Raw genomic sequence first — 20,366 nt, forward strand, 5'->3', positions numbered from 1 at the left:
GCCCTCCGGTGGGGTTCTCTGATTGTCTCCACCTAGCGTCTTCTTCGGCCAATTGATGTTAAATTCCTAGGCTGGCACTTCCCTGATTATTCAAAACCCACCATTCATTCACATACATTCCTTACTTTAATAAAAACACATTGCTCATTTCACCGAGTATTGTTATTTTATTTGAGACTCCCTGTCTCTTAACATTCCTTCATATTGACTTTCTTTTAACATACAAAGGTGTTATTTATTTGAGACTCCCCGTTTTTTAACATTCCTGATCCAAACTATAGAGGGTGGGAGTCTCTATGTGACATTTCTATGAGCGCCGCTCCAAATCGCGGCTCTTCGCGGGCGTTACAAAAAAGCATGTCAATCTCCATCACAAAGTATCCTTTGCAAAGTAAAGCCAATTGAACATAACCATTTGAGAAAGTAATGTTAATTGATTGGTTTACATTTATAAGCGTCAATCTCAATTACAATCAAGGGAAAGCGTCAATACAGAGAAAGCAGAATCAATTGAGCGGTTAAGTTTTACAAGCGTCAATCTTAATAACAAGTGAGAGAAAGTATCAATTCAGAGAAAGCAGAGCCAATTGAGCGGTTTGCAAGGTACAGTTTGCAAGCTTTAATACAGAATTGTAAATCAATATTGCAGATTTACAATTATGTCAAATAGAAGAATTATAAATGCAGATGTACAAATATTATAAATCAATATTGCAGGTTTACAATTTATTATGAACAGAATCACAAATATTAAGAATATGCCTACAAGGTGCCTAGGCCAGCAAGGAGCTGATTTCTTTCAACTCACAGTGAAGTCAATGGACCAAATTCTGACTGAGGCTGAACAGCAAAATTAATGGAATTCAGCTGGTATTTAGCACCTCTCAGAACGCAGCCCAGTGGGAGTCCTGCATTCACGATCCTTCCTGGAAGCTGCTTTCTTGCTTTGTTTCTGAAGATGATGATTTTATTTCAAGCCCCCATACAGGCCATTCTGCACGTATCTGTGAGGCGCGACTTAGCATCCTGCTCACAAACGCTGCAGGCCAGGCCTCTGAATAAGCAGTTCAAAATAAAAGCAGAGCACTAATCTCCTCGTTTCCTGCGCCTCACACTCTGGTGTCCATTGCGTACATTTTGGCAGTCGCTGTCTGAGACGATGGATAGTATGTGTTTGCCACAGTTGTTCCAGCGGGGGAATACATCTTCCTCAAGGAATTAGAGGAGTAGAACCTCCCAGAGCCAACATCTGTGTTGCAAAAGGAAAGAAAGAGGAAAATCTGATTAGGAATGACCCAGCCATTTCCATCAGCAAAATGCCCTCAGAATACAGCATGATGATGCTTCCAATTTGTTAACAAGGTCAATAACAACATTGTGCTTTACGCTTCGATCTCATCTTCCATCTGAGAATCTCAAAGCACTTTACAAAGATGGGTAAAGTATTATTATCCCCATTTTACAGGCAAAACACTGATGCACACTTAACCATCACACATGATGATGCTAGATAGGAGATTAAGTTTTTTTATATAGACTCTGTGATATTGGGGACTGGGCCTTTAAGGGCTGAGCTTCCCAGACAGAGCACCTGGGCAGGGTGCTGGGAAGCTCTTGTGGTTTTGCACAGCCAGTTGGAAGGAAACAGACACAGAACACAGCAGATCTCTTGCGAGCACATGAAGTACTGAGTGATCCCTAGACACCACATTCTCCAATGCAGTCAGATCAGGAGTGGGCCTAAGGTAGTAGCCTCTGGTAGGCCTCTGGAGGGCTATAGGAAATGTGTGAAGAATCTTGGTCCTGTTCGAAACTGCTAAGGATCCACATCCCAGCAGTCAGAACCACACTGGTATTCTCAGCAGTGAGTTCAAGGGTCTAATGGACACACAGACTTGAGCTCTCCTCTCTGTCTCAGAGATGCCCCATAAGCAACGTTCTAGCACTCTGGGCATGTGTAACAGCTCCCAAGAGATTATTAACCTTGTCTTTACTGTGTTTAGTTGATGCCGTTGGGTCTTACCTCGGAAGAGATACACACAGCAGGTGAGCACAGCCCCAGATAAGAAGCAGCCCAGGGACCCAGCCATTCCAAGCCAACAAGACCAGCCAAACTTATACTGGATGCCCAGAAACACATTGTGCAAAACCAGGGAGGAGCGCTCCATGTACACCCCAAGGGCATACCATACTGAGCCGATAAGGCCTGGGAAGCCTGCAGGGCAGGAGAGAAGAGCACCAGAGAGAGCTGTCAGACAGGTCAAGGTGATTACCGCGACTATACAATTCCTGGAGTATACTCTGCCATCTCCTAACACTCCCGTTAGCTCCTGCTGACTTCATTTGGTGTGTCCCATGTGTACTTAAGGGCAGTTTATACTCAATGGGTTTGCTTTCTCAGATGTGCTATGGACACTCTAGCTGGTTGACATCTTTCAAATTTTGAAAACTTTGCTTAAAAGTGTGTTGGGGGGGGGGATTATATATCTATGCAATTTCCCCCCCCCACCCCACCCCACCCCACCATCCCTTGTTTATCAACTTGTAGCTGATCTGGAGGAAATTGCCAACAAAATGTTCGCAAAGGGCTTTTAGATTAGCTCTAATACGCACTGGGCCATACAGAAGAGGATCTCTGAGCATGTTATAAGCACATGTATACATAAACCTCCCAGTGATCGGCATTAGATTCTTTATATCTGTGGATACAGTGAAACTGGGAGAGCTTTTTTAATATTGGTGCAACTCCAAATAGATAAAGTGACTTTGTCCACAGTGAGCCAGTGCTATAACTTGGCATCTATTTATCCTAGTTACTTCTCTGGCCCCCATCAAGCTAGTATCTAAGAATCTCACTCTAATATTGTGAGCCCCAGAACACCCCTGTTGTGAGGCTAAGGTAGGGCAGTGCCATTATTCTCATCTTATGGATGGGAAACTGAGGCACAGAGAGGCTAAGTAACTTGCCTAGGGTCACAAAGAAAGTCAGTGGCATAGTAGAGAATTGAACTCGGTCCTCTGGATAGTGACCTAATGATTGGACCATGCTTCCCCTCAGAGCATGTGTCTCTGCCCACTAAACTACTCTCACTCCTTTGCACTAATTATTTATTTTTAATCGGGCCATCCATGATCATGTGACCGCACTGGACAAATACCTGCTATGAGCAACGTAACTCCAGACACGAGACAGATGCGCAGCTTGATGGTGGGCTCGTCCGTGAGGAATTTGACACAGTCAAGTCCCAGGAGCAGGAAAGCGAATCCAAACCCCGCCAGGATGTCTGCTGTGATCATCATGGCTCTGGTCAGCACCAGCTTCACTGCAGGACAGGGTAGGGGGTTGCAGTGCAGCAAGGAGATACAGCCAGGATCCTAAAAGCTAAAGAACTAGGGGCAGGTCTACGCTACCATGTGAGTCGAGGTAACTTATGGCACTCAGGGGTGTGAAAAAGACCCCCGCCCCAAGTGACACAAGTGACAGCAACCTAAGCGCTGTCCACACTGGGGACATAGCTTCCGTCTCTCGCAGAAGTGGAGTAATTACGCTAACAGGAGAGCGCTCTGCCATCGTCACAGAGTGTCTTCACCAGACACGCACATTGAAATCAAAGCACCGGGGTAGCTGAATCTCTCCAGAAAGGGGAATTGCGTGAAACCTTGGGTCTGGTGATCAGCTGACATCTGCCACTTCCCAGCCACATTTAATCCCCAAAAGAGAGTAGCTGTTATGCAGCACTCTAAAATGATTAAGAGACCCAAGTAAATTTCACCCCATCTTTTGGATAGCGTCACAGTGTTAGGCCCCACCATTGAGATGTCACACCCTGGATGACGGTAGTTGACAGGCCCACTTTGATGCTAGTTATCTGTAGTTTTGTTTGTATATTGGACATTAATAAAGAAGGCCTCTTCCCCCAACTGGTGACACATCCCCAATTAATCCCACTGCACTGTGGCTAACCTAACCATAGATGCTTCAAGGATAAGAATGACTGGAAGATGAAGAGATACTACTGCACAGGTGATTCATGTAGGTCATGCAATATTCAAGTGCAGATGATCAAGGGCATACCAATAAGGAACAACTTTACACTGCCCTGGGTATGGACAAGAAGATCTCATTAATATCAAAAGCTGCTTCTAAAAGTGTTTTTTGGTCCAGGGATTTGGTTTGGGCTCATCCGTAATTTTTAGGGGATATTACCTTGAGGAATTATTACTGTGTGCACGGGTGGGTGGCAGTATCTAGATCAGTGTACGGTGCCATCATCCTCTCTTGTCAAAAGAGAAATTCAAACAGAAGAGAACGCCTGGCTGCCTATTCTCCAGGGCTCATTGAAATGTTTCAAAAGAAATTTGGTGGGTTTTTAAATTTGTTTTATTCAAACTTTTTTTGTGATTTTTTTCAATAACAAAACTTTCAAAATTAAATAGAAAATAATAAAAAATATTCCAAATATGTAATTTTGTTTTGGTGGGTAAATTCCCAGTTCTGTACCATTTTTTCCCACAGGGAAGTGAAAAAAAAAAAGAGAATTTAGGATTTTACCCACAAAACTAAATGAAATATTTTGCAAAAATAATCAATTTTCTTCATACTTCCAGGGTTGAATTTGTCCACTTGCCTTGGCATTCAAAGTTGCTGTGAGGGATCTTTTCTCAAAGGCCTGAGGTTTCTGCAACTCTTTGGCATTGTAGGGTTTTTTTTCAAAACCAGAATGAAACAGAGATGGATTGAAAAGAGGAACCTCAGTTGTGCTTAATCTGTGTTATATAGGGAGGAATTACAAAGCCTTGGGAACCCAGGAAAGGCCCTGAATGATCTTTTCTAGGGGTGGAAGTGGATATCTGCTGGTTTTCTTCAATCACAAATATGTACTGGACATTGCTTCAGAAATGGACCACGATCCCAAGATTTTGGTGCATCAACTTACATTTGAACTGAATTAACTGAGATGAACTCTGGATATTTTTGACTCCACATTCTATGTTCAGGGTCTCTGAGTGGCTTTTTGACACGCCTGTCAATTCAATCATCAACTACAAGCTCCCTTTCATTGACACATTTGTTTTCAAAGACTCTTCCCCATCCCTTTCAAGCCACAGAGAGGAGGCATGACCCTGCGGGTGAATACCAAAGCCCATTGAAAGCAACAAACAGATGCTCATTGACTTCAGTAGCCTTGGGGTCAGGCCTTATTGTTAAGGCCCTTGTACAACAAAATTCAAGCATGTGCTTAAGAATTTTCCTGAATCAGGCCCCAGCTGTCTAAGTTGGCCCAGGGGTTGGGTACAGCCAGATTCTTGACTCTGCAGGTGGTGGAGTTGAGCTAATATTCTAGGAATATCTCCTTCTGCCTGATTTGCAGATCAGTGCCAGCAGTGGTCTCACAGGGGCCCCATGTCAGCAGAGCATTTAAGCATGTGCTTAGATCAATTGCTGTTCAGCAATACTGAAGTCCATGGGACGTGCTTCAGTGCTTTCCTGTACAGGGCTGTTGTGCTGAGTTTTGGACACGGAGAAGAGGACTGGACTAGGTGACCTCTCGAGGTCCCTTCCAGTCCTATGATCCTATGATTCTAAGAGGCTCACTTGTCTGCCCACTGGCTAGCAGGGCAGCCCAGCAATAGCAGCAGTGTGAGACCAGAGAACGTAAAGGGGAACTGGGGAAGATTAGCAATCCATCCAGTGGATGGGAGCAAGCACCAAGGGCAGCCCTTTGCTGAGGCCCTTTCAGTGGGATGTGGAGGCAGCCAGAAACAGGGGCATTCCATGGAGGTTCTCCTGACAGACAGAGAAGGTGAAGCTGACCCTGTACAGATGGCCAGCGCAAGGCCCGTGCCCCACCTAAGGGTCTGTCTTCACAGCCGAGTGGATAACTGGAGTCACTCCTCTCCAGTTAGCTTAACTCGAGAGAGAGAAGCCATACTGCAAAATCCTGCTTGAGTTGTTTGTGTCCACACTGGAGCTGGCTCAAAGGTTTCAGGGGCCGTACCCCATGATTCTGCCATAAGCTGAGCCACGGTACGAATTCTTTCCCAGTGAATTGTGGGAGAACTTGTCTGTCCTTTCGGGGCACACGTGGGAATTGTGGGAAGGCTTGGAGGCCTAGCAGCATTTGAGCGGTACAAGCCTGCGTCCACACTTCTGAGCAGTCGTGTTAGCGGCTGATGAGTTGTGCTTGCTCAAATGTTAGCTAGCCCCCGTGACGGGCCGACTGGCTCAAGTTTAAAGCATCATCACACTCGAGTTAAGGATTCTTGTGTGTGGACAGGACTGGCGTTAGGGAGAGCACTCGAGTTATAACTCATTAACTTTGCAGTGAAGACAAGCCCTAAGTCTTCAGGTTTCTAAGAGCATCAAATCAGCTTTACATTGTGAAATATGAAAAAAATCGCCTATGGAACCGGCCATACAAAATCTGTCCCTGGAAAGGGGGATGTTTGAAGCTCCTTCACTGGAGGTTTCCCAAAGGAGGCTGGATCGCCATCTGTAACAAACATGCATCCTAGCAGGGGGTTAGACTAGATCGGGGTTCTCAAACTTTTTTGTCTGGGAACCCCTTTGAAAATATTTCAGGCTTGTGACAACCCCCCCTCAAAAGAGTGATGACCCCCCGCATACCATGCCACCCTTCCTTCTGCGCTGCTGCTGGGGGGGTGCTGCTTTCAGAGCTGGGGCCTGGCCATCAGCTGCTGCTCTCTGGACACACAGCTCTGAAGGCCTCGGGCTAGCAGCTGGAGCCCTGGCATGCAAGGGGGCTGAAAGCTCGCAACCCCACTCCTTAATAACCTTGCGACCCCCCAGTTTGAGAACCCCTGGATTAGATGACCTTGTGAACACTTCTAACCCTATGGTTCTATGATTCTGTGTTTTCTACCTCCACAGTTTGTGATCGAAATCTGAAGAATACGTACAGGGGTGCTCAGCAAATATAGAGTCATAGTCATCACAGGTCTGAATCCCATCGAACACGTTGGTGACACATTCCCACCACAGGCCACGGCACTTCGTACTCACCTAGAAGTAAAAAAAGCAGGGCGTGAGCAGACCCAAACAAAACAGCAGGAGCCAGAGGAGGGAGCGCGAGGGACATTTCAGCCCAGCAAAGTCAATGGCAAAACTCCCATTGACTTCCACAGGGTCTGGTCTTCATCACTGGACGATTGCTCAGGTGAAAGGGTTCAGTGTACTGAGACCACTCCCTATCATGCTGACCCGTATTGTCTCATTGTTTTCTTGTGCTCCTCTGTCTGCCGCCATCTGTTGTCTCTTCTCTTACGCTTAGATTGTAAGATCTTTGGGGCAGGGACTGTTTGTACAGTGCCTAGCACAACGGAGTCCTGGTCCGTGCCTGGGACACCTAGGGTCTACAGCAATACAAATCGTCAATGACAATCAGAGTTTTGCCATTTCCAGAATCAAGCCCCCGGCTGGCGGTTACCGACATGCTTGGAACACACTTGGAACTGAAAAGTCACTGTATAACTTGATTCTGAGTGAACATTGCTTTAAATTAAGAAGATTCTGCTCCGTACAATTTTACCTCTCGCCACTAGGAATTTGATAGGGAGAAAAGTCCCATGGCTTGTGCTTTGGGGTTTCATGTTTCAAAATGAACTTAGTGGGAGCGACAGCGGCTGGACTGACATCCCCAGGGACTGAGGTCCTCTCCTGAGTGCGTGGACAAGGGTAGCCTAAATGACCATGGCTTAGCTAATATAATAAAATAATAATAATAATAAATAATATAAATATAATAAAATAATAAATAATAAAAACAGCAGCAATGTTGACTTCCCCCAGGCTGCCTTTTTGCCCTGGGACCAGAACTCGGGTTGACGTCATTCACCATTCCCAGCCCCCTGAGCCTTCCCGTCCAGCCCTCCTTAAGTCAATCGAACACGGAAGATATTTCTGTTAGCACTGTAAATATGCCAACAGGAATTAAGCACCTCTTGTGTATTCTTGACATTGCTCGTACATATAGCAGGGAGCTGGGTTAACGTTTGTGCTACCTTGGACTCGAGTCTGCATTACGGCTGCCAGATAAATCCCAGCCTAGTTTAACAAAAGAGTAACTCCCGTAGGAAAGAGGAACAGTACCTCTTGTTTGGATGTTGAGACAAATCTACTTTTTTGGATGGCAGCATGCCCCAAATATCAGCCTTAACTGTAGTCAGATAATAACAGGTACCAACCCAGTTAATAGGACATGTTGCACAACTTGTAATCTTTTGAGCCGGGGAAATGATACCACACTATACTGAAAGAGAACGCTCTGTACATCTATGGCTGGCTATATAACCTACCCCTCTTGGAGTAAGACAGTACCTTACTAGTTTTCGTTACTATTACACACTGGACTGAGAGTTTAAATGTTGGTTCTGTCAGTTCAGCTGGTCCTTTCCCTCTAGCATATTAGCTAAGCCATGGTCATTTAGGCTACCCTTAGAAGGGGTATATTGATACTCAAGTGCAATGCTTTACACTTAGACACATTCCATTTCATATTCCACCTAGGAGAGAGAGCTTAAGGGACCATGAGATCATAGGCCAATAACTTGTGTTAGACCATCGCAGAGTCCTCAGCATCGCGTGCCACAGGCAGAGAACAGCAGAGACCCAGGCTGCCACTCAGCCAACTCATCCTGAGAACAGCTACCGCCTACAGTCAGACCCCCGTACCCCCCAAGTTAAGTGTTGCCTTCAAAATGAATGATTTCAGATAGACCTATACTCCAAATCTAGAGCCCTGCAGGGCTTCAGGACTCACCAGCGCCCACGGAGAATCCACGCCTTTATGTGCAAAACTCAACCCTGGGCCTGAAATCTGAACCGAGCCCTTTGCTAGCCCAAGAGAGCTCAATCAAAGTTTTGTGTGTCTTGGTGTGTTTTGACTGTCACCCCCCTCTCCTGGCCCTGAATTCATTCAGACAGCACTGGCAAGGCCAAAACACCCTGAGAGTGGCTCCTGTCTTCCCGCAGTCTTCCATGGTGTCTCTGACCTCTGCGCTGCCTTCCCTGACTGTACCCGTATGGCCACTCCCCGCTCCCCATTCAAATCTCCTCCCCAGGTTCACCTCTGTTGCAGTGCCAATAGGGAGTGAGCCATCTAACCCTGGCTCGGGTGAGGAGAGCATGGGGCTAATCGGCACTCTATTGTAAGGCGCCTGTTTCATCCTTGGGCTACGCCAGCTTTATGCTGGGGTAACTCTGTTAACTTCCTTCACTATACTGGTCTCCCCCCACCTCTCCTGTGTTGTCGGTCTTTTCAGCTTGTCAGTTAGATTGTATTTATCTAGGTACTGACACAGCTGTCATCACAACAGTCCCTGAGCGCCTCCCTGGTTAATAAAGAGAATGGCAACCAAACGTCTCTGTCTGCAGGGCAAAGGCTGTGTTCACCTTGTATGTTTGCACCGTTTTTAGCAGAATGGGGCCCTGGTTCTGTGTCGACAACTCCGCTCCTCTGGCGCAAAGGAAATTTCTACCATCAGCATAAAGCTCATCTGGGCAGCAAGACAGAACTTCCTTGGGGGCCGGGCCAAGACTGTGGAACAAAAACTTCCCAGGATCTAAAACTCTCCACCTTCAGCGCCACCTGTAAGATGCATTTCTGACATGTCTTCTCTAACATGAACGTACAGCAATGCATGTCTCTAGATCTAGAGAGCATTTTAGAAATGACAACATAAAACACTGCACTACACACACTTTGCCCCCTAAGGAGAGGATGAGAGACCAAACACATGACAGATGTCACTGAACACATGGTTGGAAGGCTCTCAGATACTACAGTGATGAATATGGTAGAAGAACCTTTATAGAATACAATACAAATATTAATAATAATTTCTAACCTGGCTGAAACCAGAGAGGGATGACGTCCCCCGAGAGAGCTTTTTCTGAAGCATTTTCCGGGCCCATGAGAGTTCGGAGACCCGTTCAAACTTATCCCAAGTGAAGTGAGCCTCTAGTCCAGCAGCTCCCAAACGTCATTGGTTCATGTTCCACTTTCTTAAAAGATGGTTGTGAAGTGAATGGAGGAAACAAGCTGATGTTCCCCCAGTGGTACATGTACCCAGTTTGGGACCCCCTGCTCTAGGGTATTGCTATCCCAACCCAGCAACATGCGTAGTGAGGCGCACAATGAAGGAAACCTAACTCCAGCTCAAACTAACAGCCCTGAATAAAACGTGCTCAGGGATTCTTCCTGAAAACACAGCTCCTCTCCCAGCAAACCGAAAGCTGATTGAATGATTCTTTGTCGCCAGCTGAAACCAGGAGCAATGTCAATTTCCGAGCTCCCAGGCAATTGATCATTTACCTGCATGCCCATATTTAGAGAGGCAATAAGCTCATTAAGGGAATTAAGACGCTCGTTCTATCAGGTATTAACGCTGGGGGCACTTTGCTGCGTGGTTTGGTATTCACGCTCAGGGCAGGTACGTGAGAATAGTGGCTACCATTAATCCAGCTCCGCGTTAATGGAGCACCTAGGTGAAACCCAGTTGGAGGGTGAAGACAAGGTTAAAAAGCCTTTTGTTCATGGGCTGGATCCTTTATACGAATTGTTTTATTCAAAACGAATTCAGTTCTGTGAAAAATGAATATTGAGGCACAATATAGTTATGATGCAATCAATAGGTTTAGGTGCTTTACTGTAAATGGCTAGATTCTGGTGTCTCCCTGTTGTCTTTTAAACCTTCCAAGCCCCTTCAAATTCAAGCCATCTGCTGCTAGAGACAAGGAGAGAAAAAGCTGCCAATGACTTCAGATTTTTCACATCTGCCTGCAATACATTTAAAAAAGAGCTAAAACAATAGACTGAAAATCCAGGGCCAGCTTTGGTATAGGTGGACCACGTCCATTACACCTGCTGGGGATCAGTTCTGCAATGTATCTGAGCTTAATACTTAGACATGCTGAACATTATCATTTCGTTTCTTTCCACAGTATATATCTATGAGCACCAATCACCATAGGGCCTAGGCCTTGAGGCTATTAGGGTTTGTCTTGTCAGGGGGAAAGCCACGCAGATCAGAGGTACACACCTACAGAGGCTGATCTATAGAATTCACAAAGCGAGGAGAAAACAACCAATCCAGAGTATCCATGTGGACTGGAAATGTAGGGCCAAATTGTGCTCTGTTACACTGGTGCAAATCCAGAGGAAAGCTGTTAAAGCCAATGGGGTTATCCTGCATTTACACCTGACGCTAAGAACAGATTCTGTGCTGTGAAGTTGGTCTCAGTAAGCAATTTGCTAGAGCAAATACCACTCTCCATAGTCATTAGCTGCTTTTCACCCAAGATAATAGGGGGAAAGTATGAGAAACAGCAGAACAACGACGCTAGCAGGAGCTACCAGGGGCCTAATGCCTACACTCTCTCCATTTTCTTGGCAGGGTCAGTCTGCAGGATTCCTGAGCAACCTGGCAGCTTGTTTCCTTACAGATGGGTAAACGGAAAAATCAGACAGCAGTAACACTTGGCAGCCTCTCATGGAGAAATCCATTCCATTTACCACTGGCTCATTAAACTATTTCCAACCTTTCGCTATAGATAGAGGTTCCCTATATCAGTGTCGCCTCTGAGCGGGTTGTACCATATCCCCATCACCGCAGCGGGTGTTTTCGCCTCCAAAAGGCGGATCTGCTGGGCTCTCATGATGTGGCTTTTCATTGCCTGTCCCCAAGGAGCATGACTGTCCCCTTTGGTTTCCAAAGGAACGTTCCCATTGCAGTGCCTGGATCACCCTCATCTCAACCTTACCTCCAGTGAGTCGTCAGCATTCACCATCCAACAGTCTGTCCAGGTGGCTGCTATCAAAAACCCAGCAGAGAAGAAGGCGAAGAAACACGCGACATATTGGAGAAGATACCTCATCCCAATGAGTGTCCAGCACGTCCAGGGCATAAAGAACGCCACCTCTGGGCTCAGTTCACTGCTCCTGTCTTTCAATGGCCATCAAGCGAGTGAAGTTCCCTTTTCTTTTACAAACACTAATGCTCAGCTGTACAAAACTTAATGTTGCTGCGAGAACAATACACACTGCCTGCAACCAAAGGAGGAAGGTCTGAGAGGTCATCCGAAGCAACTGAGCCCTTGCAACCAATCAGATGTGTTCAGGTACAACTTGCTATGGCTGGGCAAAAGCAACTCAAGTTATGCAGAAAGTGCATGCAGGCAATTAAAGAGTCCAAAACTTCCTTGGAATGATGGTCAGGGTTGGTACAATTTGCAGCTTGTCTAAGAGTAGGGAAGTGGTAGAAAAGGAATCAAAATGTAAGCTTCAGGATAGAAGTCTTTTTAATTGCTAGAGATCAGGAAGGAATTTGCCTCTCTCTCTCTCTCTCTCTCTCATGTTAGAGCACTAGGCAATTGATAAGGTGCACTTACAAAATAGGCTAGGTTTTACCTTCCTTTGAATCATCAGATACCTCTTGGTCTTTGCTGCAGGCAGGATGCTAGACTAGGTGCACTAGTGATCTGATTCAGTATGGAAATCTCTGTTACCTTTAAAAGGAAAGAGATCTTTAGGAGACAAAAACCCAACGCGCTCTTTCCCCCCAGTGAACAGAACACCCCTACCTGGGTGAACTCAGATCTGGAGCTGGACACTGCAAATGAGTCAAATCAAAAAGTGGGATCCAAGTTCCGTGAGCTCGAGGTTGGTCACAATCTGAATTCAGACCCATATGATGGAAGGGCTAAATTCTTCTAAAAGCTTTTTCGTCTGCTCATCCTCTTCATTCGAAATTCAGGCCCCGTCTACCCTGTTTTACCTGAAGGATGCTATAGATGAGTAGACAGCTGGTACGATCTGATATGAGAGAGAGCATGTCATGACACCTGGTTCTTTGAGAAAGAAAGTGATTTGTATTCAGACTGTTAAAAATTATTTGTATTTTATTTAAGGCTTGTCTACATGGTGGCGCAGTCCAGACAATGGAGATGTGAACTGCAGAGTGCACTAGCTCTAACTGTCCCATGGAGACCAGGCTGGTGCAAACGAAAAGGTAGATAGCTCCTGTTTATGTAGTTCAGTTTCAACCAGGACTACATTATGCTCACTTGGTACCTTTTAGTTCACGCCAGCAGGGTCTACACAGGCAGTTCGAGTGCTACACATTAGCACACTCTGCAGGTCATACCCCCTTAGTCCACCCTGCGCCACAGTGTAGACAAGCCCTTTTTAATCTCACACGCCTGAACAGACAGTTGAGAGAAGAGATCTGCTTGTTCAAGGTTCCTCACTCACCACCACGTTACTCAAGGGATCAGAACACTCACAGTTAGGGCTGGAAATGGTTTTCTCATCCCGTGAGAATTTCTGAGGTTCCAAAAACTATCCTCAGTCAGGACAAAAGGTCAAACTTTTGAAAATTTTCACAAACCAACAATCTGAAAAAAAAAAAAATCGGGTCGGATCAATTGAAAAGTTTTGTGTCAATAATTACAAAATGTTTCTTTTTGATTTCTGACCTATTTGCGGTAGAAATAAAATTACATTTCAAAAGAACTGAAAAAATGGAAACTTTTTGTTTTGAACCTGTGGAAATGGGATGTTTCAGCGATTTCAGAACTTTTGTTCCTAACATTTATTCAAGTCAGAACATTCTTCTGAGGGGACCCTTTTCTGCAAACAGTTTCCATTTTCATGAATTGGCCTTTTTCAGCAAAACATTTTGTCAAAATTTCCCAATCATAATCCTAACAATCTACCCACAGTCCTTGTCTGAGACTTCCAATGAGTCCTCCAGTAAAAGCGAGGAAGACCAAGATTAGAATTCCTGCTATTTCAAAGGTACAAACAAGCAGAAATCCCCACTTCTCTAATGTTTTTATTTTGGGGGGGAGGAGGCATAAGTGGGAGGAAATCCCTGACTCTTTGGAGATTTGCCCATCACTAGAGAGTTTCCTGTTAGATTAAACACATGGCTGGGAGCCTGGAACTCCTTAAGTCTAATTCCAGCTCTGTTACCAACTCTCTGTGTGACTTGGGCAAGTCACTTAACCGCTCTGAGCCTCAGTTCCCTCATAGATCAGATGGAGATAATGATCCTTACCTGTCTCACAGGATGGTTGCAAAGGTTATTAGCCGATGTTAATGGAGCACTCTGAAAATAGAAAGTGCTTTATAGTGTCTAGATCCTGCAGTGATAAAATGCCACAGAGAGACAGGGCCTGATTTTAAATCAGGTTTCCATTCATTCCAGGCCATCCTTAGGTATACGCAATATAGGCAGCTGGGTAGGGCACCTGAAAATTTGGGGCACCATTGGGTCTTAGTGTCCACACTTCTGGCTTTCCTGTCCCTGTTCTGACCCTTCCTACAGGCTCCCACAGCTGGCTGCTGCAGCCTGGTGAGTCTTCCTCCAGAGGGGATCTAGTAGTTAAAAGTGAGAAAGCCTTCCTGCCTGCCAGACTTATTAGCACAACATTGAAACTGTTAAAGAGCAATTCAAGGGGTAATGAAGCCATTTAACAGGTATTTGCCAAACCCCAGGTATATACTGCCAGTTTCTGAATTTACTGACAAAAACAGTTGTGCATTACTGTAATATTTACTCAGAACATGTCAGTCTACAGGACCTTAGTTTAAAATTTGCTTGAAAAATATTTCATTAGTGTGTTGGTGAAGATTATAAAATCACATCTCTAAAAAATCTTTGCATTGATTTTTAGATGCACAATCATCTTTACCCTTAAATGCTTGGATCTTCAGACATATCATTTTTTAAATAAATCCTTCAAAATACCACCCTTATCTAAAATACACATTTTAATTACTATAGTAAAAAAGGGTTCAGAGTAACAGACGTGTTAGTCTGTATTCGCAAAAAGAAAAGGAGTACTTGTGGCACCTTAGAGACTAACCAATTTATTTGAGCATGAGCTTTCATGAGCTACAGCTCGCTTCATCGGATGCATCCTGTCATTAAAGGGACAAGTTTCAGAGTAGCAGCCGCGTTAGTCTGTATCCGCAAAAAGAACAGGAGGACTTGTGGCACCTTAGAGACTAACCAATTTATTTGAGCATAAGCTTTCATGAGCTACAGCTCACTTCATCGGGACAACACTCCTTTCCTTCCAGATAGCTGGACAAAGAGTTTCCCTTTCTTTACTTCTATCTGATGAACTAGTTTTAAGAGAACCCTCTAGCAAAATCAGTACCTTAATAAGATAAAATCCTTTGTTATGCCTAAAAACTTTGGAAACATATTTTTTAAAGTTGGTGAAATTTCATAAACGTGTCTATTGTTATGGAGATCGTGCAAAGTAAATTAGTGTTTCCTTTTTCTAAAAGCAGTCAACATTGAGATGAACACACTAAAGCTCTGTGACTGATAAATTTTAAATAATGTCTTTGTTTCAGTGAGTTAAATATGTAGTAATCTGGAATGATTACTTTATGAAGGTTTAAGAGTACATTTAAAATATAAAATCAGCTTAGAAATACTGATTAAAAAAATGTAAACCAGAGAAGAGCTGCCTCATGTATTCCACAATATTTAATGTTGTGTTCAGCAGGGCAGCTGACTCATCCTTCCTACAAAGTTTTTGCAAATAAATGTCTGACAGACATCAGGGCATATCAAAAACTCTGTGACAGGCACTTTTTAATTCCCAAGTTTAGTGCTTTTTACTAGGTACCTTCTGCACGTCCATTCTGCATGAGGGAGAGGGTCCGGGGGTCTCTGCGGGGAACTGTGCCTCTCTGCCAGAGTGAGGCAGGCCGGGCATCTTGTTATCCTTTGCTGCCTCGTCCCCCCCACCCCCACCCCCCGCTGGGCTGCGTAGGGCCCCAGACATCCTGAGGACGGCCCTGCATTCATTGATTGTGCCTCCAAATCTGGTATTTAGATGTGCAAGTGACAGTGCATCCATTAATGATTACAGGTGCAAAACTGCACGCACAGTTTCTCCAGGTGCTTATGTGGTCCTCATCATAGTGGTTCCCCAGGATATTAGCGAGGTGTAAAAATGGAGACCAGCTTTTAAAAACGAAGCCCATCGGTCCTAAGCAGAAACATTATTACAAATTAACGCTTGCTTAGCCACAGAAAGTGAGACTTGAGTTAGCAGCATCTCTGGCTCCCCTAGGCACTCGGTGACTTCCAGCTGGTGCTTTAAACGTGATTTATTTAGGTCAGCACATTAATTTAGTGCTCCCTGGCCCCAGTCGCTGTGGAACCCTGGCCAGCCAGGACTGCCGAAGCAACATGAATAACCCAGAAGAAGGAGTAGGGGGGTAAGGGGATCAGGGTGCCTTGTAGACCCAAAGAGCAATATTCATGGGTCTTCTTGTCTTGTCCAGGCATCCACGGCTTCCTGGCTGTGACCTCACTGCTTGAGGGAGGAAGCGTGTAGTGCGTGTGCACACGCACAGCAGGGGAAAACGTGACCATCACCTGGGCTTTAACAGGTGTGGGACACAGAGAACTCTGGGGATACATAAACAAACTAATGATCTATAGTATTGTCAACTCTAAACATTTAAGGATCATGAACCGGCTGCCCAAAGATTGGTTTACCAATCATGAGACTCAAAAGTGAACAGATGGGGGGTTCTTTATATTTACTTTCAGGAGCTGCAGCGGTTAGGGCTCATGTTTTCAAGCTCTTCTCCACAGTTGGGAGAACTCGAAAGTTGCTTTTTCTTTTAAATGAAAGCTGAGATTCTCCTGGAATAACCTGATTCCAGCAGCTCAGGCTTTAGGGAAAACACCGACTATCACGGTAAAATCACAGGAGCTGGCGATGCTGGATCTCTTCCTCTATTTAACATCATGCCCTAAGCCAATGGGTCTCATTAGAAACCACAGGGCACAAGAATCGACCTCCTAAAGGAGCCCTTGACCAGAGACACCCTTAGCACCGTTAACATTCCTGCCACCGTAATCTACATCCTTGCTGGCTGTTCAAAGGGGATAGGATTTAAACCCAGCATGTGTTTTAAATACATTAGTGATGGAAAAGACCCAGAAGGCGATCCCAGCCATCCCCCTGCCAGCGCAACATTATTCCCCTTGGTACGGTCTTCAGTCATTTTCTCCGGTGCTGTTTTAGATCTCCCAGAATGAAGGGGTTTGTACCACTTCCCTTCCGAGCCTGTCCCTGCCCGACAGCTAAACGCTGACCTGAAGGTGGCAGCAATTCTGTACTATTATCAGAGCTGCATTAAAGCTCACCATTAAAGCATGCCTCTTTTGCATTGCTCAACCCATCATTATTATTCACAATAGAAAAGGCTACACGATGACACAGAAAAGCCCCTTTGGCAAATCTCGCAGCTCTTCCCTGCAAACACCTTTAATTCCACTCACTGTCCCCTGGGAAAAGGCAGCTTCCCCAAAGCAGAGCCAGCATAGAGGCTTGACAGGCGCTGGGTCTGGGACAGGGGGGGAGGGATAGCTCAGTGGTTTGAGCATTGGCCCGCTAAACCCAGGGTTGTGAGTTCAATCCTTGAGGGGGCCATTTAGGGATCTGGGGCAAAAATTGGGGATTGGCCCTGCTTTGAGCAGGGGGTTGGACTAGATGATCTCCTGAGGTCCCTTCCAACCCTGATATTCTATGATCTGAGGGTCACAGACCACTCAGGTGCCGGGAGCTGTGGCTGAGCCGTGAGAGTGGATATGGGTTGAGGGGTTAGTACCAGGAAGATCCTGGGGTGTCTGAGGCTGCGCTGTGCCTCACCATGTCTGACGCCGGCTCTCGGGATGGTCCCGACTGCGGCCTTGTTTGTCTTGCACCATGCCCCTACATTGTGGGTTTGAGTGTGACACCATTCCCTCCCCCACCTCTATACCATCTGCTGGGATGTGCAGGGAAGTGACCTGTCCCAGAGGCAATTGTTCATGCTTTCCCAGCAAAGGAAGTGGCCACGCACTGCCTGTTTGCACACAGCCCTAGGGGTGCAAGACACCCTGGAGCTGGCAACCTGAGCTGCATGACTGGTCCCTCCGGAACCTGCAGCAGCTGGATGTTTTCAGCATCCAGCAGGTGCTGTATGGACCCCTCTGCTGCCAGACGGAATTAGACTGATGCTCCAGACAAGCCAGTGTCCCATCTCCTGCTGCCATTAGCCCAGCCAGCAGATGATATGAAGAGTTCCTCATATGTGTACGGTCCAACTGGGCCATAGACCATAGAACTGGCAAAGGGAGGGGTAAATTAGACCCCCAGTGCCAGCTGGCTTTGCCCTTAGGAAGGCAGGCATGTTTCTGCTGCCACCTTCCTTGGATTTCTCTATCACAGGAGCCACAAATAGCATCATTCCCATCTGCCCCAGCCAGGCCTCCTTCCCCACACCTACAGCTGCCCATCAGAAGGGGGCCTCCCCCTCTGGCCACCTTTCTGCTGCTCAGACTCTGTGCTGGGGTTTACAAGGCCGAAGCTGCAGGAAAGCCCAGGATGAATGTAACCTCGGAATCAGCAGTATCAAGCTGGTGCATGACAGCTTGCAATGCTGGTGACTTGATTGTTTCCCACCTGCACTTTGGTTTGGTTCGAGAGCTCATCCGAGTCGGCAGTCGATGAGCTGCAACTTCTGCTTTCCTGCTCGACTCTGTTCATTGTGTGACCTCCTCCGCCCACCCCTCCCTCACTCCATGTATCTGTTTCATCCTTCTGTGGTGTCTTGTCTGACACATAGTTTGTCAGCTCTCTGGGGCAGGGACTGTCTTCTTTGTTATTTGGCCGTACAGCGCCCAGCACAACGGGGGGCCGGGCCCTGATGACTGTAATTCAAATAACAAATAATAATGGTGCATTTCGGCCCTTCCCCACTCCCTACCCTCACAGAACCCTAGTTTTTCAGGATAGAGCCCGAGTCAGAGTAAAACCAGCCCAGCAGGCTCAATGCTAGAGATTTGCGAGGCAGAACCCGTAGTTCCTGGAGGCTTGACCAAAGAAGTGTCTTGCAGTCCATTCTAATGTGGCCAGGGCAGGCAGACACACATTTTTGGAATGAGTGAATTCTTGAGTGGGGCAGGGCACTGGTGAGAAAGCCCTGCCCCGGAGACAGATATCTGAAGCCCTGCAGATGAGCTGAGCTGGGGTGGCAGGTCAGAGAGAGACAGGTAGTCCCTTGGCCTTTGGCCACTTATGGCTTTGCAGAGAGCAAGCCGCACCTCCGGTATCACCCAGAAGAGAGCCAGGCAGCACGTGCAGGCTGGGGAGCATAAGTGTGATCTAGTCTTGCTGGCCTGCCCCACTCAAAAGGTGAATGCTAGCAAAAGCTTCTCAATGGCTGCCAAGACCCAGAAAAAGCCCAGCCCTCAAACCTGTAGGTAATAATGATGCAGACAGTCACCATCCGCACACACTTTTACCTCTTTCGGTTGGGGGGTGGTTTTATAGCCATACTGACATAATTTCATCCACACGGGCCTTGTGCTGCTTTAACTGTCCTGCTTTCTAACCCAATGTCCTTAAAGGGGTACAAAAACTGTGTGTAGACAGCAGGAGGGACCAAGGGCAGAGAACAGAAGGCATTTTTAGTTACTGAGGCAAAGGCAAAGTCAAGAGCAGTGAGTCGATTCCTGGGATTGTGGGTCACCTTGGGTTTGTCTTGAGTAGGATAAAAGATTTTTTCTGCACGGGTGAATTTATTATTATTATTTACTACTTGTATTGCACCGAGGAGCCCCAGTCATGGACCAGAACCTCATTGTGCTAGGCGCTGTGCAAACATAGAGGGAAAAGATGGCCCCGCCCCAAGGATTTTACAATCCAAGTAGTGTACATTCTGAATGGGCTACCTAATTAGTGTGTTCTAAGCAACACACTCTAGAACGCCAATGTAGCCGAGGCGGAATAAGCATTTTCGTAAGCATATTGCTGGCACTCTCACCTGTATTGACTCAAGCAAGCTCCCCAGGGGTTCTCACAGAAGGAGGCATTTTCTCCTCTACTGACTCACAATCGCCGCGGGGGTTTCTCATAGAAACTGAACAAGTGGAACAAGAGGACTGAGCTTTGCTGGAGGTCACACTCAGTCACAATGGTCCCTTCTGGCTTTATAATCTATGAATGTGTGGCTTGCATGTCAGAGAGCCTGGGGGAAGGGGAGGTTTCAGAGTAGCAGCCGTGTTAGTCTGTATTTGCAAAAAGAAAAGGAGTACTTGTGGCACCTTAGAGACTAAATTTGTTAGTCTCTAAGGTGTCACAAGTACTCCTTTTCTTTTGAGGGGAAGAGGAGGAGTTCTCCATCACCTCCCTCTGCAAGGAGCCCACTTGAAGGCCGCTTCCCTTCCAAGCCTTGCAGCTGCATCAACAGCATTGAAAGCTGCCGTAAGTTCTAATACCATCAGCAAGGACTCCTGAGCTCTGACTAGCCACCAGAGATCAT

The 20,366-nt window shown here is 46.2% G+C and overlaps 1 protein-coding gene across 1 annotated transcript; it reads right to left on the minus strand.

Annotated features, from left to right (window-relative positions):
* Nucleotides 1–1,109: 1,109 nt before the first annotated feature.
* On the minus strand, nucleotides 1,110–11,926 carry CLDN16 (claudin 16). Its single transcript, XM_077827190.1, has 5 exons — nucleotides 11,783–11,926; nucleotides 6,922–7,024; nucleotides 3,159–3,323; nucleotides 2,024–2,215; nucleotides 1,110–1,249 (listed from the first exon to the last, which is right to left on the minus strand). The coding sequence occupies exons 1-5, from the start codon at nucleotides 11,924–11,926 to the stop codon at nucleotides 1,110–1,112; spliced, it is 744 nt and encodes a 247-aa protein (XP_077683316.1).
* Nucleotides 11,927–20,366: the final 8,440 nt, after the last annotated feature.

The sequence above is a fragment of the Eretmochelys imbricata genome, chromosome 9, assembly GCF_965152235.1.
Source record: "Eretmochelys imbricata isolate rEreImb1 chromosome 9, rEreImb1.hap1, whole genome shotgun sequence".
NCBI lineage: Eukaryota > Metazoa > Chordata > Testudines > Cheloniidae > Eretmochelys > Eretmochelys imbricata.

Bases quoted from the DNA above. Each gene is read 5' to 3' on its own strand.
- CLDN16 (XM_077827190.1), bottom strand. From the start codon at position 11,926: ATGCCCTGGACGTGCTGGACACTCATTGGGATGAGGTATCTTCTCCAA. The intron at 3,324-6,921 runs GTACGTATTCTT...CCTGTCCTGCAG, and splicing joins TATATTTGCTGAGCACCCCT to TGAAGCTGGTGCTGACCAGA. The intron at 2,216-3,158 runs GTATTTGTCCAG...CCTGCCCTGCAG, and splicing joins AGTTACGTTGCTCATAGCAG to GCTTCCCAGGCCTTATCGGC.